The 26,678-nt window shown below is 36.4% G+C and overlaps 1 protein-coding gene across 1 annotated transcript; it reads right to left on the bottom strand.

Moving 5' to 3' along the window:
- Window positions 1–46: 46 nt before the first annotated feature.
- On the bottom strand, window positions 47–26,678 carry ACTL6A (actin like 6A). The gene is made up of 14 exons (XM_074298255.1): window positions 26,399–26,678; window positions 19,683–19,759; window positions 17,372–17,546; window positions 15,177–15,277; window positions 13,814–13,911; window positions 12,456–12,550; window positions 12,051–12,157; window positions 11,858–11,947; window positions 9,251–9,312; window positions 8,602–8,716; window positions 8,359–8,439; window positions 2,903–2,998; window positions 1,702–1,788; window positions 47–607 (listed from the first exon to the last, which is right to left on the bottom strand). Exons 1-14 carry the CDS (start codon window positions 26,421–26,423, stop codon window positions 527–529), a joined length of 1,290 nt encoding a protein of 429 aa, XP_074154356.1. The 5' UTR covers window positions 26,424–26,678; the 3' UTR covers window positions 47–526.

The raw sequence follows: 26,678 nt of genomic DNA, 5'->3' as shown, positions 1-26,678 counted from the left end.
GCAACAAGTCAACACAGTTTTGTTGATTAACATAACCAAAAAGTTCTTTCTTAGAGTGGATAGAAATCTTTATTATTTAATTTTGCAAGTATGAGGTAAAGGTATATAGGCAGTAAGTTTTACTAGTCAGTAAAAATCAACTCTACCAGTCATTTGGGAATCAGTATGTTTATCTCAAAGGGTTGAAAACAGTTTACTAAATGAAAAGTAGAGAAAATAGATATTAATCAGTTTGCTTATCAGAGGGCTGAAAACAGTTTGCTAAACGAAAGTGTTTAGAGAAAATAGATATTTATACAAAAATTATAAAATGCTTATTATAGGAGTTATTGCTTTACAAGGAAGGCAAAAACTCATTTTAAGTTATATGGCCAGTTTGAAGGCTTTAAAATTTGTTAAGTGGAAATTGAAGTATGCAAAAATGTATAAACATTCTACAAAAGACGTTCATTTTTGTTCCTGAGTATACTAAAGCTATGAAACATAAGGGATCATAGGGAAGGCCACAGTTTTTCCAGAACTGACTTCAAGGGCATTTCCTTTCTACACATTGTTTTCCTCCTTCTTCGTATTCTTGTTTGGAAATCCACATCTGTTGAAAGGTACCCTGTGAAATGGAGAAAAAGAAAAACCTATTAGTAACTATTACCTATTATTTACTAATTTCTTTTTATCAGATTCTAATTTTAAAATTTCATCTAGTCCCTTCTACTGACTTTAAACTAACTTGGAAATGACCAAGCACTAGCAAGAAAAATATGGGGCAGGACAAGTTTCTATGCATCTACCTTATCCCATTGCTTTTACTGTAGGCTTTTTGATGTAATGACACGTGAAATTGCTAATACCTTTACCCAAACAGTCAGAAAGTCAAGTCACTAGCAAGATAGCAGTACATGTTATTACCATGTACTGCTGCACAAAGCTAAAGCAATGAATGGCAGAGACCTAAAGAATAGTGGTAATACAAAAACTAGAAAAAGAAGGAATCTAATTACTTTTATAACAAGAGTGTGATATGCAAAAGTTTAGGTGATTATTAGTGTATCCAATTTTCCTGCTCACTCATTAACAAGTTGGATACAAAGGAGTTGATAAAAGATAGGAAGAGAATTGTTTAAAATGTAAGGAGGATTCTAAATGAAACCAAAGATAATTAATATGAACAAGAAGAGTTTAAAGAAGGATTTCTTTTTTTTAAAGGTAAGGGTTTAAGCCTCTAAGAAAGTAGAACTTCAGCAAGCAAAACATTTAAGTATGTTAACAAACTGTCTTTTTAAAGAGATCTTTAAGATCACCCTTTTACTAATTTTAGCCTTTTTTAAGATTTGGCTCAGCCAGAATTAATATCAAATCAAAAGAAAATAAAGCTACAATGAGCTACTAGCCTGACATTTATAGGTAGCATGACCAGGAGTACACATTCAGAAATTTCCTAAGGGAAATCATTCAAACTTAATAGATGTATAAGGCTCCATGATAATACCTAGAAGTTGACTTATTTAAGAAAAGGAGCCAATCTAAGTAATCACTAATGAGGGGCTGGCCTTCCTTCTATTTTGCTCCATAATATAGAGTTCTTATTCTGGGGCCTAAAATGGTATAATCAATGAATTTATAAACTCTATAGTTATTTAAATTCATTTTAATCACTAAGATTTAATTGTACTTTTAAATATGTAAAGTATCTTATATACCAACCAGAGAGGCTAAAATTGAACCACCAATCCATGAACTAAATCGCCGTTCCACCGTTGTGTTATTTGCAATCAGCTTCAATCTCATGCTCTAAAAATAAAAGATTTTGGGGGAAGAAAGAAGAGAGAAGAAGCATCAATAAGTTAAAACAAACAACTCAGGGAATTTAAACTCCTCAAATAGAAAAGATCTCTAGTCTATTGAGATATTTTAAACAGTATATTTTCCTTATGGTTCAAATATTGCCTATAGGCTAAACTTTTGAGGAGCAAAAATTTACAGGATTAATAGTCAGTCAAACACTGGCTTCTAAATATTGCATACATGGGATGAATGAGTCATACATGTGATAAGATTTTTTCATATATTTGAAGAATTAAATACTGTCCCAACACATTCCTTATGCCAACCTCAAAATTACAATTTCTCTCAACTGTTGGGCTCTACTGCTTAACTAAAGCTAACCTGAGCAAGTCTCTGGGACTTTCTAATTTTCTTCATCTTTCTTTTGAGGCAATAGGCTTTAGCTGTTGTTGAATAAAAGGCTTTTATCTTTAAGGTTTCTTTATGTTCCAATGAATATAAAAGGATTCAAGTATGTTACATATCCATTGTCTTGTCCTTCCCTCTCTTGCTACCATTTAACTAAAACTGATAAAAATATGGCTACTCTAAATGCATATAGTAATAGCCTCTCTATTGATGCAGTATAACTATATAGGATCCTTAGTATGTGTGTGTGTGTGTGTGTGTGTGTAAGTTGCAATCCAGAAAGGATTTAGCAGGTGATACCTGCAAAAGCAGCAACCTGAAGCACATAAGGGTAAAGAGTAGTTGGGATTCGCACAGCTAGTAAATGTTGAGGGCAATCATACCCAACCCTTTATTATGCACACTGCCTTTTTTTTTTTTTTTTTCCTCATCAACTTGTATAGAACGGTTAATTGTTACAGGTAGTGCATCTAAACATAGTTTCTACAGAAAGCCAATAGTGTGTCAAACATGATGATGATGATAGTAAGGTTACTCATGTTCAGCACACCCTTTTATTTCTATTTTCCATTTGTTTTATCTTGGTGTAACAAGTGAAAAGCTCAAAGAGTTTAAGAGCTACTTTGAGCTATTTTGAGAATATACTTTGCAACACTTATCAACCAAGAATGAGAATTTACTTTGAACATGTGGCTCAGAGCTAACCACTTACCGGGGGCGTCTTCTGAGATAGTTCCCGATTCAACCTATCAGTGAAACTCTGTATCAGAGTGTTTCCTCCTGCCACTATAACACTGCCATAAAGACCCTAGAAAAAGATAAGCAAAAACGTTTCCAAGCATTTAAATATAAACTATGAATAAAAGAGGTACCTGTGATTTCTTATAGGCTAGAGTTTAGGTAAAAGTAAACATTAGCTAAATTGGTAACAAAAAATTGTTCTTAAAAACCTGAAGCACCTGAACCTTGAAAAAAGAGTAGGCACAATGGAAAAAAGAATGAATGCAGCCAAAAATCAAACGAGATTAGAGAAATCAACTGAATAAAGCAAGACCCTGAAGTAACTGAACAATAAATAGCATAAATAAATCAGAAATACAAACCAGGAGGGGAAATATTTCCAATTTAACTAGAACCACTATGAAAAGTAGAAAAGTAATTAGATATAATTAGATTAAAATCACAAATTTACACTAGAGCTATCAAACTCAAGACCTACTTCCAAATAAAGCCTGAACCAGATTAAAATGTAATTGGAAAATGTTTAACAAACTAAAAATACAACAAAGATAATGGTAATGTGTAGTCTTCAAAATCAATACTTGGCTGTAAGGATCTGTTTCTATTTGACTTTAAAACCACTTGGTTCAATATGTGTGTGTGTGTTGTATGTGTGTATCAACTTCAAACATGTAGATATGGAAATAATTTTTCTAATCTTTTAGGATAAAACTCATAACCAAACAAGGGATAGATGCTTATAATAATAGAAGAGAATACACACACACACACACAAAAATGAAGTGCTACCTCAGTATTAGTTGTTAATTGGTTTCAAAAGGTATGGCATATGGTGAAAGTGAATTTTTCCCATAAGGAGTATATCTCTAGTCTGCAGCTTCCCCACCCAATTCCCCAAAGGGGCAAATGGGGCTTTTATCTGCAGAGAAAGAAGCCAGTGACAGCTCCACACCTTCTATCTCACTTTCAGAAACAAACCACCACCAGCTTCCTGTACACCCCCTGCTGCATTAACTGGAGAGGAGGCAATAGCAGCAATGGTGAAAGGGGAAAAGTGGTATTATGCTAGGCCAACCTCATCTCCCTTCTGTTCAACTGAGACAACAATCAAGTGCCACAAGGGCCAAGCAAGTGTCTGGTGCTGAAGCATCATCAAAATGAATACCATATTCAACTATTTTGGAAGCAGAGAAGTACCAAGTTACTACTGTACATGTTTTTAATTTTAAAATTTTATTTAAATAGGAACTTAAATGAAGATACTAAAAACAAGTCAGAGAAAAAAAACCAATTTTGATTTAAATATCCCCAATAAAGTTGTGTGATTCAAGAAATGAAGAACAAAAATATTTAAAAAAAAAAAAAATTTAAAAACAAGATTCATTCCCAATAGGCAAGTGGTCAATAGATATGAGCTAGTAGTTTACAGATGAAATGCAAATAATTGGAAAAGGATTCTTTGAAGATGGCAGAGTACTTGATCAGAAAATTCCAATCTCTCCAGATTTCCCTCCCCAAAAAAGACAAAGCAGCCTCAGGGCAAACTTAAGAATGCAAAAACAGTAACCAGGAGGAGTCCTGGGCTTAGATTGATTGGGAAGTAGCCTTCAAGCCAGCTACAGCAACTTTTACTTCCCCAAAGAATAAGATTAAATGGTTCTCTGCCCAAAAAGAATTTATGTAATTCAAAAAAGGCCCTAAAAATCAAATGAGATAAATCCAGAAGGGTTCTGGATAAAGGCCTCATTTCTAAAATATATGGAGAACTGATTCAAATTTTTAAAAATTCAAGTCATTCTCCAATTAATAAGTAGTCAAAGGATATGAAGACGATTTTCAAATGAAGAAATTAAAACCATCACTAGTATATGAAAAAATGTTCTAGGGGAAGGTAGATGGCACAGCCCTGAAGTCAGGAGGACCTGAGTCCTCCTAACACTTACACTTTCTAGCTGTGTGATCCTTAAGTTAAGTCACTTAACCCCACATGCCTTGGGGGAGGGGAGGAGAAAGGAAGGAAAAGAAAAAGAAAAAATGTTTTAAATCACTATTAATCAGAGAAATGCAAATTAAGGCAACACTACACATCTCTCAAACTGTTAAGATGACCAGGAAAAGATAATGATGGCTGTTGGTGAGGATGTGGGAAAACTGGGACACTAATACATTGGAGTTGTGAATTTATCCAATCATTCTGGAGAGCAATTTGGAAATGTGCATAACTTTAGACCCAGCAATGAAGCTACTGGGCCTATATCCCAAAAAAATCATAAAAAAGGGAAAAGGGCTCACATGTGCAAAACTATCTAAATTTTGAAAATGAAAAGCTATTACTTTAAAAAAAAATCAAATGAGAAAAATTGAGGAAAAAAACTAAAAAAATAAATAAATAAACAAATAAATAAGGAGAACAATCCAAGAAAAAATTACAGGGCAGCTAGGTGGTGCAGTGTATCGAGCATCAGCCCTGAAGTCAGAAGTCAGAAGGAGCCAAGTTCAAATCTAGCCTCCAACACTTCCTAGCTGTGTGATCCTGGGCAAGTCACTTAACCCCAATTGCCTCAGGGGAAAAAAAATGTTCAGCAACCTTTGATAAAAGAATACTTTTTTCACTCAGACCTTTATTTAACAGCTATGGTTAAATATATATCATGTGCAAAGAACTGTTCATTAGAGACTATGGATAAGATTCATAAACCAGTTGCTGCCTTCAGGGAATTCACAGCTAGATCACATAGATTGAGCTAGAAAGGACCTTACAAACAAGAAAACTGGGCGAGGAGGATTGATCAGATTGATCAGAGTTCAAATTAATCTATCTTCCACTGTACCACTTTTCCCCAAGGGGGCCCATAAAATACTTGCACTAGAGAATCCAATTGCTGGAGGCACAAGTCTGCCATTATTTGGGGCAAAACAAAGGGGAGTCCCTGGGAATCCTTAACATACACATAAATATAACATAATATACTATTGGAAGAGAACATTTAAAGCTATTTTAGCTCAATTGGGCTTAATTTTTTCTGTCATCAATAAAAACCAGAACTTGTATTCGATGCCCTTTTTAATCCCATCTATGAAAATGTCTGTACTAAAAATCATTTGTTTAAGCTTGCCTTTTGTAATCCTTGCCTTTTGACCAATCCTACTTGAAATTTATGAGAATACACATACACATAATACACATCCAATATCTTTCAAAAAGAATTGATAGACTCCCACAAATCAAGACAATTTTAGAAAAGAGGTAAAGTGCAAAACACAAAAACAATTCATTCTAAACTAACTCATCTGTCAGTTAACATTGTAAGACTTGTATGGAAGTGAGAGCAAGAAAGGCCACAGGACGAACACAAAAGTTCCACAAGAACAGGATACAAGCTCACTTTGAGCTGAGGCTACTAAAGTGCACTGGGACAGAAGGAAGATCAAAGAAAAAATTGAAAAAAGTCTCACCTAAGCAGGGTAAATCAGATAGTTTTGACAGCTACTTAGCTCTGTCACTACCAAGAATGGATTTTAAAAGACCAAATCAAAAATGTCTGTTAGGTAATTGATATTGGATAAAGCTAAGCAGCAGAATCCTTAGCTGCATAGAAGATACTTTGGCTCAAATTAACTACAACCTCTGCTCCTGAAAGAATTGGCGGATGCCGTTACAACTAATTACAGATGACCTTAGAAATATCATGGACAGATGCCACAGGACTAGACAAAGTAAATCATTCTGATGTTTTTTTCTTTAAACAGAAGAGGAAAGGGTAAAGAAAAGGCAGAGAAGAATAAATGAGTAAACTCATAAGCTTGGCTTTCATTCCTGGTTGATTAATGAAAACAAAGTGGTGATCACAGAAAGCACTCTTCCCAACATGGCACCTATCTTTCCAGTTTTTCCCCACCTTACTCCCCCTACTGGATGATTCAAGGATCCTGGCCTCCTTACTATGCCTTTCACAAGACACTCCATTTCCAGATTCCAGGCATTTTCAAAGAATATTCTCTTTCCTCATAACCATCTCCTGGCTTCCATGGCTTTGTTCAAGGGGATTTATGGAGTGAAGGAGGACTAGTGTCTCTGGTGAGAAACTGCTCAGCCACCACTGATGTAACTTCTCACCGATAGCTCCAAGAAGCTGTAAAACAATGACCACACTATAAACTGTCTCAGTAAACCAGCTAAACTAGGTGGAGGGTAACAAACTTTTAAATTCCAGTCAAGACTTATTGCTATCCTAATATTTATGTTCAATATTTTGTCTCCATCTCCATACAGGCTGCCTACCATACTGGGAATGCCCTCCCCATCTTTGCCTCCACTTTTTAGAATACCAAGTTTCTTCCCTGACTTAGATCAAGTGCTACCTCTTCTGCAATATCTTTTCTGCCCCCTCCCCTTCTAACAATGGACTTCCCCTCCTCAAAATTACTTTGTATATTTTGTACTTATTTAGTTATTCCTGTTTTTTTTTCCCCAGCAAAAAATGCTCACTGTATGTAAATAATTTAATTTTACCTTTGTATCCCAAGTGCTTACCACAAAGAAAGTACTTAATAAATCCTCACTGATTTATTGAGTACAAGAATGACCATAATTAGGTGATTCTTCCAAAAGGATATCAGTTTACTGGTCAAAGAAGAGGCCTAATATTTAGCAGGGTAACAGTTAAGTGATTTCAAGTCACCCGATCCTATTTGCCTCAGTTTCCTCATCTGTAAAATAAGCTTGAGGGAAAAATTAGCAAACCACTCCAATATCTTTGTCAAGAAAACCCCCAAATTGGGTCACAAAGAATGAGAAATGACTAAACAATATCATGTAGTCAGTATAAAAATAGTGATATTCTTGGCATTCTGTCATCTTCACCACTTGATAAGAGGAAGGATTCCTCTTAGAACTGATACTACTCCCCCCTCCCTCCCCGCCCCCCCCCCCCCCCCCCCCCCGCCCATTATGGATCTCTATACTCAGCTGGGTTTGGCCATAAGCAACAGATTTTATCTTTTACCAGGACCATAAACAAAGGTTTTTTTTTATAGCATGGTATAATTTGCCAATGCTTCCAACTCTCCTGGGCCAGCTTTTAAGAACCTAGGATCACACTTCCATATTATAATGAGGCACCAGACCAGGGCTTTGTGAAGACTGAGATAGAACATAAGCTTAGCAGAGTGCCTGCCATGTTATAGGCACTTAGTAAATGTTTGTTGAATTGAATGATTTGAACATAGGACTATAATAATTTGGGATGAACAATACAAAATCTAAGACACAAAGATCAAAACATAAAATGATCCTGAAAAACATTTGTGTTTTGTACTCAGGTAAAATTATAAGCAGAATTGTCAAATACAGAAATCATCACTATAAAGTGTACATGTGTCAGTTACATACTTTAAAATATTTAGTACATACAGGTTAACACTTACTGGTCTGATGTCAATGTCACACATCCCAACACTTGTGGTAACAACATGACTGACTCCCAACATTGTGTTGCCTGATAGACCCTGCAATAAAATGAGTAGTCATTGGTCAACACCTCATACTTTACTAAGTACACAATAAGCCTCATTAAAAATAAGCTTCTTTTTAGTCTTTACAACTCATTAAAGCAGAAGAATTAAACTGCCATCGTTATACAAGACTTTCCCTGCCACCTCCATCATTACCTTCACATTAGAAGGATCAAATAATCCTTCAGGAATCTTGAGTCGCTCAGCACCAAAGTCACAGTTGTAACCATTGGGAAATTCATAATGAACTGTTGGCATCTGTGCAGCCACTCTGAGGGAAAAAAATTCAGGAAGATTTACAAAGGAAAAGCAACAGAGAAACTACTGAAAATATTTAAGGACAAAAAGAAAATTAGCAGTGCAATAAATTTATTGGTGCTTTAAGAAAATAGAATATTCAGCAATATTAGATAACAATGTATTCACTGGCCTTAAACTGGTACATTGATTCATATTTATACTCAAACATAAGCTACAATTTACTTCAAAAACAAAATCAGGATGGCTAGGTGGCGCAGTGGATAGAGCCCTGAAGTCAGGAGGGCCTGAATTCAAATCTGGATCTCAGACACTTAACACTTCCTAGCTGTGTGACCCTGGGCAAGTCACTTAACCACAACTGCCTCAGCCAAAATAAATAAATAAATGAATGAATCTACCCACTTCTAAAATCATTAAATATCTCTATAGTAGAAATTTGTTTTTAAATAGCCAAGTGAATCACCAGACTAATATAGTCTCCAAAAAGTGAGTATAAAAGTTCAAGTTAAATCACAAGATTTACAGACAGAAAAAGAGAACATACTGTTCATCATAAGTTGAATCTGATACTTGGAGCACTGAAGCTTGAAAATCTTGGATCACACACTAGGGAAAAAGAATTTTGAAAACAATTAGGATTTTTTAAAAACAAATTTTTACTTTTATTTAATTTTATGTTATTTGAAAGAAATTGTCATAATGATACAAAATCTAATGCATATGTTGGATAAATTTCGAGGCATAAAATTATTTTTAAGCACTCCAAATGCCATGAATATAAAATCTTTAATAATAGATCTTGCAGAGGAGTTATTAGATAAATACTTGTTGAATAAAGAATTCCTTCTGAAAGAATCAAGATTTCAACAAACACAAAGTGCCTGCGATACACAAGATAGTTGTACCAGATAATGAAAAACAATTTAGGAAACCTTAAAGTTATTTAGCTAAAAGCTAGCTAAGTAGATTCTTATGGAACAATGGAACTTTCAGAATCTCAACATTGACATAACTGCAGAGGCCATCTATCCAACTTCTACCTATTCAGAAGTCTCTTCTTACCCTTTTCAAATACAGTCATCCAATCTCTTACTTCCCAGAAAAGAAACCCACCAATCATCTCATTCCATGTTTGACAGCTCCTATCAGGAAATATTTCCTTATAAAGGGTTTGGCTCATAGATCTGCCCCCTAAGACAAAGCAAAACAGCAAATCTAGTACCTCTCCTTCAGAGTAGAAGACAGCTATCCTATCTCTTGCAACCTTCCTTTTCTCCTGGCTTACATCCTTCCACACATTCTCTGACTGTACTGTTTCTGGGCCCTTGACTGCCTCCCTCTGGACAATGCCCTCTCCAAACCAGGTCTGAACAAAATAATTTAGATATGATGTGAGTAGGGTAGCATGCAGACAACTGTGCCCTCCGTCATTCTGGCTGCTGCACCTCTCAAAGCAGCATTAGCTTTTTTGGTTGCTAAGCCACACTGTGGCTCACACTAAGCATGCCATCCACCCAAACCCTCAGCCTTGTAGGAAAGTAGCAGAAAGCAAACAAACAGTAAAGGCATGAGAAGAACAATGGAAAGAGAAGGCCTAATTTTACTTTCTTTTTTCCCCTAAAGAAAAAAGATCTGCCACAACAATTAATAATTATCCCTCCTCACCCCACTCCTAAGGTTTACTTTTTAAAATAAGTCGTCTCTTCTGGGTTGGATTATTGGGGAATTCATATGTATTCATAAGATCTTTCTCTCTAAGAAGCTCTTTCCTTTCTTCATATGTATCAGTTCATTACCTACATAGATCAAGAGAATATAGAGCTGTTCTAATCCAGCCACTTTTACTGATATATTGAGTAGGTAGGGTTGGCAGCACTAGACCAAACACAAATCAAATCATTTCTATGAAATTATACAGGCACAAAACAAAATTAAGAAGGTAACCTTTTTTTTACCTAGGAAGTAAACATGATAAAATGTTTATAATAAAGAATATCTCCAGAATTGGATTTGGTTATTTGAATATATATATATATATATATATATATACCACACATTTTACACATATATGTAATCGCACAACTTACTAAATTTTTCACATCAGCATAAAAGGTGAAACTTTTTATAGATGTCAAATAAAAGGGGTTGTTAAAAAGAAGTTTTGGTGTTGTCATTTTCTCTGACCATTTTGCTCCCTCCAGGAAATTTTTATATCTTTACCTTTAATTCTAAGATGTAAAAAAAAAAAAAAAAAAAGAGGGCATATTTCTGGAATGATCAGTTCTAATCCTCAAAACTTTTAATAGTTCCATGCTTACAATTCATACTAGCTTATTCAAGTCCTTTGTATGTGACCCAATCAATTTGGGCACATGCTAGGCCAAGGCATCTTGAGTAAAAGCCGCTATTCTTTGGGCCTGATTTCCATCTATGAAATGTGAGGACTGTATTACATATAAATAAGGTCTCTTCCAGGCCTTGATTTTGATGGAAGCAGTAAGGAACCGTCTTTGAATTGCTCCACCTGTACTTGCACTAAGCACTCAGGTTTGGAAATGCTGCCGATGGCCACTGGAGCCAAGCAGTTCACAGGGGACTGTAACTATGCTTGATAAATATCCCAGAAATACAATCATTTTCAGCATTTGTTCCTGCCTCCCAAAAGAAAAATCTGTCATAATCTCAGAACAAACAGCTACTCTTTTGTAAACTATTTGGTAAGAATCAAATCCACTCAAACAAGCTAATCCACTTTATTTATAAAATTTCACTAAAATAACGAACACCTTTTAAATCCTAAGGAAGGAAGATGTTACCATCTTACAATCAATCAGCAAACATTTATTCAGCATTTAATCTATATATTTATTCTATACGTTAGACACTCGACTCGAGATACAAAAACAGTTGCTGCCTTTAAGAACCTTCCAGTCTAGTAGGGGAGAGAAGTACCTATTATAAGTCTATATTTTACATAAACAAGGACATTTTTAGGGGGAAGGGAGACACTAGAAGTTCAGGGGGTCAGAAGTACCCTTCCAATCTCAGAGCAGTTACAGTTATAACATTAGGCATTTTAACATCTTATTTCCCATATCCCACTAAAGAATACACTACAGACCTTGAGAACAGGAGAAAAGGAGCTACTTACATTACACATATAATTGTGCCAAGACCTTGTAACTTGTGGCAACTTTTCTTTTCTCTTCCAATTTGCTGGGGATCCTTCACGAACTGCCTCCTGAGGTACCAAAAGAGTGGAATTAATTCAAAGATTTATACCTGGGTGAATGGTCATGGGAGACTGGCAAGACAAATCCCTGATCAATCCAAATATTCCTCACCTTTGATGCAATCATGTATGGAGGGATCAATTCTACATTCATTTCTTGGAATAGTTCTCTACATTGCATGGTAATGAAGTCTCCAGCAAGAGGTGACTTCACAATGCCTGCAGAAAAAAAAAGGAATGCCCAAAAGCCATTAATTCCTAATTAAGTTCTCTGGGACAGGAGGAAAATAGGTCACCCAACTCCAAATGAAACACAATAATAAAGTCACAAGCATGATATTATCGAGCTCTCAATTTCTGAGCATATAAATTTTAACTATTTAATATTCTAAAGAGCAGTTTTTTATCAAACATTTAAACAAAAAGCATTTTTCCCCTTGAAAATGTCTAAGATAACTCCTAATGATTTTTGTTTCTAAATAATTCACGTGCATATGTGTTATTGTGGGACATTTACCTTGTTGAAGAACATATCCATCATGGACTGGAATGGCAGTAGTATGAGTGGCTCCACTATCCAAAATTAGCCCTGTGGAACGACCATTGGCAAATCTAGTTTAAAGAGTTAAGGAGATGATTTCAAGATAGCTATAATCCTGTTCAATATGACAAAAATTTCTTTAACAACATTTATGAAGTGTTGTTGTTTTTTTTTAAATGAAACTGAGCCAAGTTTTTTTTATTGTTGTTTGACAAATGATATACCCAGACGCCTACACAGCATGAAATGTTCCTTCATCTCCCTAACAGCCGTCATCTTAATAATTTTTATTATCTGAAAAGCTTTCGCATCAAAATATATTAATTTTTAATATACTTTCCATCTACTCTGTAGGTCTCTTGTAATTACATGTCTCTACCATAAAAGTGAGTTCCTTGAAGGCAGGGAGTATTTCTGCCTTTCTTTGCAATACCAGCACTTAATATAATGACTGGTACACTGTAGGCATTTACTATATACTTGTTTTGCTATCCCATGAGGCTACTTTAAAACAATGAAGACAATATACATAAAGTCCCTTCTAAACTATGAAGTGCTATGAGTGTAAACTGCATTATTTTCACTCATGATGGGTCCACCTACTTATCCTCTCTACCTATCCTTCAAGATAGAACTAAAATGCTATACCACCCTCCTCTCTATAGTCTAAAGTCATCTCTTATTGCTCTAAACTCTAAAGCAATTAAAGCCTATCCAATTAAAAATTAATCATAAACTTCTTATATTATCTTAAACTATTGTTTAAATCATTTAATACCTAACTTTTCATATATTTTACATATTCATATATCTTCTTAACTAGACTAGTGAGAACAGGGAAATTTTACATTTATCTTCATCCTCCACAGAGCCAAGCAGAATGCTTTGGGTACAATTAATATTCAGTAAATATTTTCATTGAGTTCCTTAAAGGCATTTATAGTCAAATTTTCTGTGGTACATGTGCAAAAATATTTGTGGCAGCCCTCTTTGTAGTAGCATGAAACTGGAAACTGAGTGGATGCCCATCAATTGGAGAATAGCTGAATAAATTATGGTATATGAATGCTATGGACAGCCAAATTAAGTATTTCAATGTAAGCTTTCTTTTTCTCTTCTCACCTTGTAGGACAGCAATGCTAATGACAACTAAAATATTAAAAAGGCAAAAAGAGAACAAGACAATCTGCAAACTGTAAAATGAACCTATGAATAAGAAATAGCTAATCAATGCCTCAATTCCAGTTGTGATACTTTTAATGAGCACAAATTTATATATTGCTTATGAAAAAAAAAAAATAAACCCAAATCAAGTACTAATACTTTAAGGATACGCTGTAAGAACTGCAGTTTTACAAAGGAAGAATGCAGGGATGTTGTAGTGTTCAAACATCAACTCTGTCAGTTTCTCTCTTTTTGCTCTGGTATTCCACTTGGAAATTGGAGGAAAAAAGGGAATGGAGGAGAAAAAACAATACTTATGTGACTCTAGTTCATAATTTTAAAAACATAATAAACTCAAGACTTAGTACCATAAAAGCAAAGTAATCAATACCCAAGATTTATATAATCAAATACCATTGCTAGTTTGACAATTAAAGCTTATCATAAAACTAGGTTTCAATTTACTTGATCTCTTGCTATGAATTCTTAAAAATAAAAACAAATCGTTTGAATTAAAAAAAAAAATCAGACTTCTTGTAGATATTTTTAAATGAATTAAAAGTGTTTCAAAAGAGTCTATAATTAACCCTAAAATATGCAATTAAAAATTTCCAAATTCTCCGTTTATTGTATAGCAGTCATGGAAAAAAAAAAAAAAATCACACGAAACTATTTTCACAATTTATAATCTTTATTCTTTCTAATTCCTCCATTGAATGAATCATATTCTCAACAGCAGACAATCTCAATTTCTAGTTCAACATATGATTCTCATCAAAGTAACAGTAAGCAGACTTTGGTATATATAAAAGAAATTAATATACTGAAGTATGAAAAGTACCAAAAATGAATACAAATGTTAATTGAACCTTTGAAGAAAAAAATGATAAGCATGAGATTCCAACCAAATGAAATCAGTGAACTACACAGGTGGGATAACTTATGATCATTTGCACAAATAACATCTCTATGTGAATTACTCCATGTCAATTCACTGAATTATTCCAAATTAATCACATTTTAAAGAGCTATTAAAACAGATTAAACTTCAACTTTTTTGTTTTCAAATTCAGCATCAAATTGACTATGAATTTCTATAAGACATAACACAAAAGTCCAAAATTATAACTGGATTTTTTACAATTGTACATTTGTTGTTTTCTTTCCATTTCTTATCTAGATCTGATGGAAAGAAGTAAATCTCAATTTATGTTATTTCATCATTTAGTTAATCCCATGTTGAATTTTGCTTTAAAAAAAAAAAAAAGGAGCCATCTGAAAATTTTAAATGAAATCATCCTTTCTTTAAAAGTCAAGTGCTTCTCCCCCTTCAGAAAGTTCAATTAAACTTTAAGTTGCTAATGAAAAGGGGGAAGAATGTGAATGTGTATTTTAACTCCCTACCTTTAAAGTACCAATTTAGATGCCCTCTCAAATCTGAACCAGGGAAAAATATAACTCCTCAAATGTTTCTGAGATAGATAAAATAATTGTTAAAGAGAAATCAGAAATATAAGATCTGCTTTAACTCACCGGTGCTTCTGACATTAGAACAGGGTGTAAGCCAGCTTCTGATTTGATATGCATCTTGTAAGTGTGATCCAAAATAGCTTGGAAGCTGTCCCAGTCTTCAACTAAAATAACAAAGTTAACAGTTTAAAAACAAATATGCCATATATTTTAAAATGCGTTCCAATGATTTATCACCAAACCACAAACCCAGAAGACTTCAACAGCAATTCAGATACTCTCACTTCATAGTAAAACATTTTAAAAGACTTCATTTTCCGGACATAGTCTTTTTTGGTCCTTCCATTTGCAGTATAGAAAAACAGAACATAGCTCAATAAATGCCTGACAGGGTATGTGGGTGGTTTCCCACAACGAAAAGTCTTTACTGATATCTTATACTAAGTGGCTCTAAAGAAGCAATCCAGCAAAATGGGAAGAGCATCAGAATCGACAGCACTCCAGGTTTACATTCTTCCTCTAAAGATCACTCTGGGTAAAGAAAGACACAACTTTTCTGAAGCTCACTATCCTCATCTGTAGAATAATTATATCAATAATGCTATAAGCTCACAACTGTGATCATCAAATCACATGTTAGGAAAGTGCTTTTATTCTGAGCTAAGCAGAGGTGTCAAACCTTGAGTGCTGCCTGAACCAGATTAAAATATCACTGGAAAATGTTTAAGAAATTAAACAAAAATACAATATAGAGAGTGAAATTTGTAGCTTTTTAAATCAACATGTAGTTCTCGGGGTCCTTTTTTATTTGAGTTTTACACCACTAAGCTAAGCATTAATTGCTAATCAAATGCTAGATATCTACCAAATGTCAAATCTGTAGCAAATACTATTCCAATGAATAAAAGAATAAAGACTATTCCCTCAAGGATCTTCCAATCAAGCTAAGAAGACAAAATAAACCAAGAAAGAATTAGAGAACAAACAAAAATTAGGGAACTGCATAGAACCAAGAGTTTCCAGCTAGAAGGGATATTAGAAGCCCCATATTTTTCAAATAAGAAAACTGAGATCCAAGGGGTAAAAGTGACTCACACTCAGCCACAGGATGAACTGCCAAAACTGGTACCTAAATCCAGATGTCCTGATCCCCACGACCCCTTCACTATTATAAATATTGGTATGGTCATTAAAACCTCTTAGAAAGATGAAATCGTTCCTCTCTATGCCCTCCTCTCTTTCTCTCTTCCCGCCCCCCCCCCCAATTACCACACAGACATAAAATAGCAAAACAGTAGAACTTCAAAGGCTACATTGGAAGGACCAATGTCCTAGAGAACATACTCTCCCCTCCTCTCAGTAGAGAGGCTGGGGGTTGTAAATATAGGCTATAGAAGATGGGACTTCTCTGTCAATAACTTGTTGAACTATTGCGCTTGGTCTAATAGAAAGAACAAAGAAGAAAATATGTAAACTGGACTATTACTATAATAGGAGAAAAAATATATAAAGGAAACTTTTTTTTAAAAAGGAAACCTGTGGGAAAGATGAAAATGCTATGGAACCTTAAAGTTTCCAGAATCCTGGTACCTATTCCTAGCCAAGAAAAGGAAACAGAATCTTCCAAGAAGGTATTAAATAAAAGAATAGTTGAACCTGACACATACAGTCAAGAAGATGCTCATTAGGTAAATTCAGGCAGTTAGTTTTGCCCTGGGGGAGACGACAATTACAGTAGACAGCATTTCTGACATTTAATTTCATCTAGCTACATATTGGAAGATGTGACAGTCTCAGTATCTTAAATACACTAATAGCAGGGAATGAGAGTTTCAAGAGATGGTTTTGGTTTCTTTACACCCTTATAATTTTATTTCCATTGCTCAGTTTCCCCATCAGTGAAATGTAGGCAGAAATATTAAACCAAATCCCAAACAAAATCTGGAGAGACATTCTGGATATTCTGTGTGAACTCTCTCACTGCAATTCCTTCTTTTCATATTTAACATGTTATGTTTTGCTTTGTTTTGAACAAAGGAAAATTCATGTGATTTGAAGATTTTCACACAGTGAATAAAAAGAAACCTGGATCTTTTAAGGAAAAATTTGGCAACTTTCTTGACAAATCCAAGTTAACCAGCAAAGTAAAACATAATAGAGATTTTTTTTTTTTTAATTAAGAAGAAAAATTATTTTACATGCAAGAGATATGCCATATAGTATACTGGTCATTAGTCCAGAAAAAAAAAGTAACATACTCATTCCATTTTTTAAAGGTGATATTGCCTCCATATTTTCTCTTGGAACACGCAATGCATTGGTATCTATGTAGTATGTGGGACCTCCTTGTTTGCCTTTATCTCCATCTACCTCCATCAATGTGCTTCCATCATCCCTTTCAAGTACCACACCAATAGCGGTGGGAAAATCAACCTGCAAAATAGAGAAACAAGAAAAGGAGACAAGTTACAACAATATTTTTTTTTCCCATCACCCATACCATAACCATGGGTGTCTATCCCTCCATTCCATCTCCCCTCGTCCCCCAGATTCTGTCCTGCCTTCTTCTGTATGCATATTCTCTTTTAGATCCCATGGTTTCAAGGATCTATTCTAAACATATTACTCTCAAAAGATATATATCCAGCCCCAGTGGTACTCCTGAGCCAATCACCAATCACCAATTTTAGGGTACCAAAAGTATCTCAAAATTCCACATGTTCAAAACTCTTCTTTCTTTCTAATATCCATATTTCTGTTGAAGCTATAACCATCCTCCTTAGGTTCACAACCTTTCTGGCATCATCAATTCTTTCATCTCTCTTATTCCTCCATATAAAATCAGGCAAAAAAACCAAACAAACAAATGAATTCCATTTCCTTAATGCTTCTCATATTCATCACTTTCTTTCTATACACATGCTATCCTAGTTCAGAACTTCATCACCTTTCTCTCATACTATTGTAATAGCCTCCTCTCTAGCCTCCCTGACTCAAAGCTCTCCCTTTCTCTAATCCAACCTTCACAAAGATACCAAACTGATTTATCTAACTTTGACAATGCACTGCTCAAGAAGCTCCAGCAATTCCTTTTATTGCTGCCTCTAGGATGAAATATAAACTCTACTTGACATATAAAGGCCTTCCAGCCTCATGTGTAGGCTTATTTACTTTCTTTAATGGGAAGGAGTGCTAAACTTAGAATCAAGAGAGATGCAGCTTTATATTTTTCCTCCAATGATTATGAGTTATGAGATCATGGGCAAATAATTCTTAACCACTCTGAACCTGTTTCCTTATCCATAAAATTAGAATAATGCCTACAGTACTTACCTCACAAGGTCCCTGTGATCACTGAGTGATCACACTAGCAAAATGCTTTAAACCCTAAGTTGATATATAAATGTCAACTATTATTAAGATTAGCTGAAGCAGTAGGGGGCACTGAAGCACAGTGGATAGAACATGAGTTTTGAAGTCAGGAGGACCTGAGTTCAAATCTGGCCTCTGACTTAACACTACACAGCTGTGTGACCCTGGGCAAGTCACTTAACCCCAAATGCCTCCACCAAAAAAAAAGATTAGCTGAATCAGAGGTGTCAAACTGCAAATGCTATCTGAACCAAATCAAAATGTCAATGGGAAATGCTTAACAAAGTAAATTTAAAAAAAGACTAAACACAGGCAATTTTATAATGTATCATTTTCAAATCAATACATAGCCCTTGGGAATCCCTCTATATTTGAATTTTATACCACTGAGTTTAAAAACCAGCTATCATTTAATTGTAGCCAATTGCCAAGTATCTATTGAGTACCTAATATGTAGCAAATACTATGCAAATGTATAAGATACTCATGAGCTTTGGGCCAAACTGGCCTTACTTGAGGATCCTTGTAAATAGTCCTCTTTATCCCATCCCCACACCTTTCTAGTCTGTCCTCCAAACCTGGAATACCCTACCACTTGTCACCTGGCTTCTTGGAATCCCAATTCAAAGGTCAGCCCAGTTGTCATCTTCTACCTGTCCTGATGCCCACAAATTCAACTGCTCTCCCCCAGAAGTTACTTTTGAAAATTATTTGTGGGGGCAGTTAGGTGGCGCAGTGGATAGAGCACCAGCCTTGAATTCAGGAGGACCCCAGTTCAAATCTGGCTCAGACACACTTCCTAGCTGTGTGACCCTGGGCAAGTCACTTAATCCCAGCCTCAGGGAAAAAAAAAAAAAAAAAAATTGTGTACATGCTATTTTCCCCCAGTAGAATATAAGTTTCTTAAGGAAAAGGACTGTTTCATCTTTGTCTTTTGATCCTCAGCACTTGAAAAAGGCCTGGGCATATAGGAACATTAATAAATTCTTGCTGAATGAATAAGTTTTCTTTTGTACTACATAGTCCTGTTTCTATATTGCTATACACACACATACACACACACACACACACACACACACACACACACACACACACACACACACACACACACAAAAAAAACTTACTGAATGTATTTAAAACTATAGTGATTTTTTTTTTTTTTTTGCACAATCTACAACCCACACTAGTTATACTTACCTTTGGACAGTCCTCACCAGCATAGCCAGCTCTCACTGTATAAGAGCCAATGTCAAAAACAAGAGCCCCAACTTCATCTGGAAGGATAAAAAAAAAAAAAGATCATAAGTAGGCAGCCAGTGAATACTATCATTTTAATATTAGAGTGTTTAAACCTGTGTTTAAAAGAAAAAAATCCATTTTAAGTAAAAACTTGAATTAAATACAAAGTATTGAATTACATTGATAGTAGAATGCATGTGGAACTCTAAATTACATGAAAAGTAGACTTAATTTAGCACTTGAAATCAAAGAATTAAGCTCTCCTTGGTCCTACTTTGAAATATCAGAAAAAATGGCTGTCCTGAAAAGACATTTGACAAAAAGTTACTAAGTATCCAGAACAAAAGTATTCCATATAAAGCAGAATCAAAGTAATCCATATAATTATGAATGTGCGTGTGTGTATACACAGATATACACACCACCCTGTGAAAAATAATGAAAATGGAATAATTTAAATGAAACTATTATATGAACCAATACATGAATTTTGTTTCGGAAACTTTATATATAAGCCCATATGTGAAAGCTTCCAACTGTATTTTAAAACATATCCTAATTATAATTAAATCAAAAAGTAGCTAACTGGTAACTAATTTAGTCATTCAATAAAAGCTAATAAGAAGAAACATTTATATAGCACTATGTTAAATATTTAACAAGTATTATCTCATTTGATCCTCAGAACAACCCTGGGAGATAGATGCTATTATTATCACCATTTTGCCAAAGAAGAAACTAAGGCAACTAAAGATTGAGTGTCTATTAAGTGTCATGAGGCTGATTATGAACTCCCTGACTCCAAAACTACTGTCTATTTCCACTGTGCCACCTAGCTGCCAAAAGCAATCAGTCTTCATATTTATCTTCTCAATATTATTACACTTAAGAAACAATTTCTCAACTGATACTCTTGACTCATTTGCTTACTTTATAATCCTGACAAATCCCCTGAAACTTTTCCTTTGGCTTCCTTTTCTTGGTTTTCCTCTTGCCTCTTTAGCTTTTTTTTTTTTTTTTTTTTTTTTTTTGGGGGGGGAAGTCCTCCTTACAGGCAGATGTTTCGATTCCCTAATTCTAAAAATTCCCAAGGATCAGTCTTCTAGAAGCCTTCTATTTCCAGCTAATCTTTAGCTTGGGGGGGGGGGGGAAGGGGAAGAAGAGAAGGAGGGGGTTTAACCAGGAAACTCAGTAAGTCAAAACACTTTGTTCCCATTAAAACATCAATGTTCACTGGCACAGTTTATTTGGTAGAGAGACTGCATAGTCAAATGAAAAAAGCATGAGATCAGAATTAGAAAAGCTGAGGTAAAGTGACTCAGTTTTGCCATGTAGCTGTGTGGTTTCACACAAGTCAATTAATTACTGAGCCTAATTCCTCATTTTTAAAAAAGAAAATAATGCTTACTGATAACAGATACACTACAATACTGGGATAACTTCTTATCTTAAAGTCTGTGATTTTCCTAAGAAAAGTCTTCTTCCACTAACGCAGATCACAAATTCTCTACCATTTAGATGCTTTTCAGGAGGATCTATGACTGAAGTATTGGTCATCATATGGTCATCCTAGTGCTGTATCCCTTTAAAATGAACTGATAGATCTTTGTGGAAAAAAGGCCCAAACACAAAATCCAACCCTTTAGGAGTGATCAGCCAGGACTACCATTATAACAGGATTTTAATGAAAGATCAAGGTGTTTTGTATAAATATTACATCAATTGACTTCCAAAAACCTAATGTCCAGGCCTAACTCCACCTAATTTAGTCTCATATTTCCTGTTTAGCCTTAGTCCAGTTCATCTCCTAACACCGGTATTACTAGCCTTACAAAGTCATCTTCAACATTTTCCTCTTTGGATGGGAAACCTGCAATGATTAATGACCCATGGAGTTAAGTTCACATTACATTCAAGGCTTCCTCATTCTGGCCCATTTTATCTCCTTAGATTTCTCTTCTATCACTCCTTCATGGACATCTATTATATATTCTAGTTAGTTTTTATCTTATCCCTACAAACATAATTTTCATTCTTTATTATTGTTCCATAAGAAACAATCAGCAGGATTATTTCAGAAAGACCTGATAAGACTTACATGAACTGATGCTAAGTGAAGTGAGTAGAACCAAAGGAACATTGTACACAGCAACAAGATCAACTGATGTATTTGGCTTTTTTCAACAATGAAGTGATTCAGGCCAATTCCAATAGACTTGTGATGGAGAGAGCCATCTGCACCCTGAGAGGACTTGAGAACTGAATGTGGATCACAACATAATATTTTCACTTTTGTATTGTTGTTTGTTTGCTTTTTGTTTTTTTTTCTCATTTTTTTCCTTTTTGATCTAATTTTTCTTGTGCAGCATGATAAATGTGGAAATGCATATAGAAGAACTGCACACATTTAACATACATTGGATTACTTGCTGTTTAGGGGAAGGGGTGAGAGAAGAAAGGGGGGAAAAATTTGGAAGACAAGGTTTTTCAAGGATGAATGTTGAAAACTATCTTTGCATTTTGAAAATTTAAAAAAAAAATTCCTAATAATTTTCATTCCTGCCCCATGTGTACATTACAGCCAAGATCCACCTTCCCCTTTTTGACACTTTAAGTCTTAACAATCCTAAAAATGAGGGAAGTGTATATTTATCTAGCTTCCCAGACTCAATACACTCTCACATATATATATATATATATATATATATATATATATATATATATATATATATACACACACTACTTTAGTTCAGGCCCTAATTAGCTTTCTCCTCTATGATCATCACATCACCTAATTAGTTTCCTTCCTTCAAATTTCCCCCTACATGCAAGCGATTTCCTTATGCAGAGATTTGACCACAACATTCTATATCAGTTTCAGTGATTCTCATTGCTTCTCAGATAAAATATAAATTCATTCATTGTTAGGAGAATGTGTTATCACTTAGTAGCATAGTAAAAGAGTGGTGGATGTGGAATCAATAAGGCCTAATTTCAGTCTGCCTAAAACATTTACTAGGTGAAACACTGGGCAAGTCACCTAAGCCTTTGTCTGGGTCTCAATTTCCTAATCAGTAAAATGGAGACAAGCATCAACTTCCCTCCACTGTAGTAAGGTTAACATGTAAAAATTTTCATAAGGTTTGCAAAGCAAATTTTAAAGTGCTACATAAATGCTATTATTATTATTTATATTCAAGTGTTTTGTGACCATAGTGTGATACAAACTAATACCAATAATAGCTATCATTAAGATCTTTAATGCCTGTAGGTCATCTTAAATAGTGATCTTATTTTTTTCAGGCTCTAGATCTGGACGGTAAAAGAGGATTAACTTGAATGGGTACTAACTCTTGCCAAGTCATTTAAATCCTGGGTACCAGATTGTTTCCTTGTAATTCAACTGTCTTCTGACAATCAGTTATAATGACTTTGGCTTCATGAGGACTAATAGCTTTAAAAAGAAAATCTATATCCAATTTTTACAGATTTAGCAATAATGAAAATGAAGATTTTTGTACAAATTAATTTTCCAATTTGATGATACAGCTCTAAGAACAGAACCTGAACATCAAATCTTTTCACCATTAGAAGTGATATGAGAATCCTGATGAGTGACACATAAATTGAAACCAGTTATGTACAAACTTATTTGTGACTAAAATTTTAGAAATAAATAACAGAGTAAAATACTATCTAGAATATACACCAGAAAAGTCAATTTGCTTTAATGATCCAACTATTAAGGCTGACCCCAAATAGAGGCTACATCATTAAAATGAAATCTCATTGTAAGAAAAAAATATACAAAGTGCTTTTATGCTGATTACAAGTCAAATTCAGATTTCATATAAACCAGTTTTGTATAAACTAGCTTAGCCTAACAATTACCAATACTTTTTTTTTTTTTTTAAATCACCAAATAAAAGGCAGTGCTTGTGACAACAGTGGCTAGGCCAGTCTTGAAGTGAGGAAGACCTGATCCACCTCTGCCTTCAAATATGCACTGGCATATAACTGTCAGGGGAACTTTATTAACCCCTCAGAACCTCAAGCAACTCACCAAGAGGAGTTACTACACAGAAGGTAGATCTGGCTGGGGAGAAAGAATATCCTTATTAGGAATTCACTACACAATAAAATAATAGGTCTACACCAAAATAAAATTGTCAAATATTTTCCCAGTTCCAAGGTTACAAAGACAAAACAGTCGCTACTCTGAAAGGAACTTTAAATTCTATTGGAGGAGACATGTAGCTTCCTAAGTTTATTTAAGAAATAAATATGGAGAGAAAAGGCACTATTAGTAGCTGCAAGTGAATTATGACTCTATGCAGAAAGTGGTGCTGAAGGGACTGCATTCCAGACATAGGGGACTACCAGTACTAAGGCTTGGAGACGGCAGATGAAGTAGCCTGTGTGAGGAACAGGAATGTTACTTAGGCTGAAATGTATAGTATGCAGGAAGGGGGAAGATGCATCAGTTGAAAAGGCCAGGTTGTACAGGAATTGAAAGCCAAAAAGAACATTATATCTGATCCTGGAGGTAATAGAGAACCACTGTAATTTACCAAGTAGTATAGTGTAATTTATAGTGATCTGTACTTCAGGAAAATCATTTTGGCAGCTGTGGTGATGGGAGTGAGAAGAAACCCACCGCAGGGAGCTCACTTAGGAGGCTAGTTAGAGGTTTATAAGAAGGAGTATATACCAAGGTTTAAAAGAACCCAAAACAGAATGTTGGTCAAGTGAGTAGAAAGAAGGGGACAGATGCAAGATGACAAAATTTGGAATCTGACTGGATATTTGGGCTCTTAGCTATCAGACTGTATTCAGAATATGGTTTGTTGTTGCTGTTTAGTCATGTCCAATTCATCATGACCCTTTTCAGGGTTTTCTTGGCAGAAGTGGCTTGCCATTTCCTTCTCTAGCTCATTTTACAGATAAGGAAACTAAGGGTTAAGTGACTTGCTCAAGATCACACAGCTAGTTAGTGTCTGAAGTTAGATTTTAAACTCCCATCTTCCTGACCCCAGGCCTGGCACTCTATCCACTATGCCCCCATGATGATAATCTCCTCTAAAATATCTTTAGTAGATTATCTAAAAATACACAAAGAAGTGTTTGGGGTGGGGAGTAGGGAGTGGAGAGGTTGTTACTGACACAGTAGCAATGGGTACTCTGGGAAAATGTTTTTCACTGGATATACTAGACCTATGTAAAGTGCTTAAAGATTTGAAAAATAGCCAGATACATGTAATTCATGTTTCTTTAATTAAAATAATGCCTTGCATATGTTCCCGCTAGATAGCTTCCTCTAATTACTTCAAAGTAACAGTGATTTTGAAATAATCACATATAGAAATTTATCTTTTAATCCAAAAAAATTTTAATTAGTAAACACTCAATACACTTTTTTTTTTTTTTTTTTTTTTTTGCTGAGGCAATTGGGATTAAATGACTTGCCACAGTTAGGAAGTGTCAGTGTCTATCCATTTAAATATACTTAAAAAAAAAAAAAGTCTTCTCTTGCAGCCCCATTTCCCTCAAGAAACACCTTAAATACCATCCTTATACAAACTTGTGACCTTATTCCAAATCTCCCGAATCCACTGCCTCCCCAGCTGGTGCCACTGTACCCCAAACACAAACAATTTCTGAGAGGGACCAGTCAGTCCTCAAGAAGCAACTCCCCTCGCCCGCAAGCTCAGGGGCTGTAATCTGGGCAAGATGCTAGAAGCAGCCTTGGAGCTCTCCAGACTTAGCAAGAGGTTCCACTGCTGGGTCTCAGCCCTTTCGTGGCAGAGTATTGCAGACCCTTTCCCAGAAGGCTGCTGGTGGTTATAAATTACAATCAAGAAAATGCTACATTTCAAGGAGAGGTCGGTTAAAAAGAGGTCGTTTGTGGGGGGTTTGTTATTTTGGGGGTTTTGCTCAAGGTCATGAGATAGACCCGTAGACCGAGTTCTGGAGGGTGCCCCCGAAACTTCCCGAAATGCCGGGACTCTGCCTGCTCCTGGGACGGAGAGGACGAGGATCGGGGAGCTCAGCCCCGGGCTCATTAGTCCCCGAGCGCCGCGGCAGCGCTCCCAGACTCTGACAAAAGGCGGCGGAGCCCATCAGACAGAAAGGTCAGCTCCGGGCCAAGCCGGGAGCGAGGCTGGGCGCCACGACCCTCGAAGACCCTTCCCCAGCCGGCCTCCCTCGGGGATAGGGTTGCAGCGAAAGCAGAGAGAAGGCTCGGAGTTCTTTCCAGAGCTGCCCCGCGGGGGTGAGGAGTGGGATGGGACTCCTCGGGGCCACTCGGTCCCCACCCCGGCCGAAGTGCCCTCTCTAAGCACAAACCACTGCAGCCTTCGGCGGGGGTGGGGGGGGGAGAGGGGCTCTCCGGCCAGGGGGGTCGCCACCCTCTCCCAAGTCCGCCGCAGAGTGCCGCCGGGCTCCCCTCTCGCAGTCCCAGCAACCTGGGGACCCGCGCTGGGTGCGGGGACGCGGACGGTCGCACCCTGGGCTCCGGCGCCTTCTCTGCAGGCCTTCCGGCGGGAGCTTCGGGGCTCCCCCTTTCTCGCTTCCCAGTGCGGCTCCCGAGCGCGGGATGCCCGCTCTGGGCCCCCCACGCGGGGCTCTCGGGCCCGGCTCTGTCCCGGGCCCGCGCGGCCCGCGCCCGCGCTCACCTCCTCCATAGACGCCGCCGCTCATGGCTGCTGCTGCTGCTGAGGCTGCTGCGGAGGCTACTGCGGCTGCGGCGGCTGCTGCGGCGGCTGCTGCTGCTGCTGCTGCTGCTGTTACTACTGCTGCTGCTTCTACTGCCGCCGCCGCCGCCACCGCCGTTGCCGCACTTAAGCGGCTCCCCGCCCCGGCCTGCCCGGCCCCGGCGACTCCTGGGCTCTAACAACCGCCGCCCGCCCCCCGGCTGCCCCCTGAGGCAACAAAGCGCCGTCCGGCCTGGAGCGC

This window comes from Sminthopsis crassicaudata, chromosome 3 (assembly GCF_048593235.1).
Source record: "Sminthopsis crassicaudata isolate SCR6 chromosome 3, ASM4859323v1, whole genome shotgun sequence".
Classification (NCBI taxonomy): domain Eukaryota; kingdom Metazoa; phylum Chordata; class Mammalia; order Dasyuromorphia; family Dasyuridae; genus Sminthopsis; species Sminthopsis crassicaudata.
Note: the sequence above shows the minus strand (reverse complement) of the source record. Positions and strands in the feature narration are given on the sequence as shown.

What these genes read in the sequence shown, in the direction of transcription:
- ACTL6A (XM_074298255.1), bottom strand. Translation starts at nt 26,423, where the DNA reads ATGAGCGGCGGCGTCTATGGAGGAG. An exon ending in GATTCAACTTATGATGAACA is followed by an intron (nt 8,717 to 9,250) that starts GTATGTTCTCTT and finishes TTTTTCCCTCAG; the next exon opens with AGTGGCTGCACAGATGCCAA. An exon ending in TATCTCAGAAGACGCCCCCG is followed by an intron (nt 1,789 to 2,902) that starts GTAAGTGGTTAG and finishes TTTTATTTTTAG; the next exon opens with AGCATGAGATTGAAGCTGAT.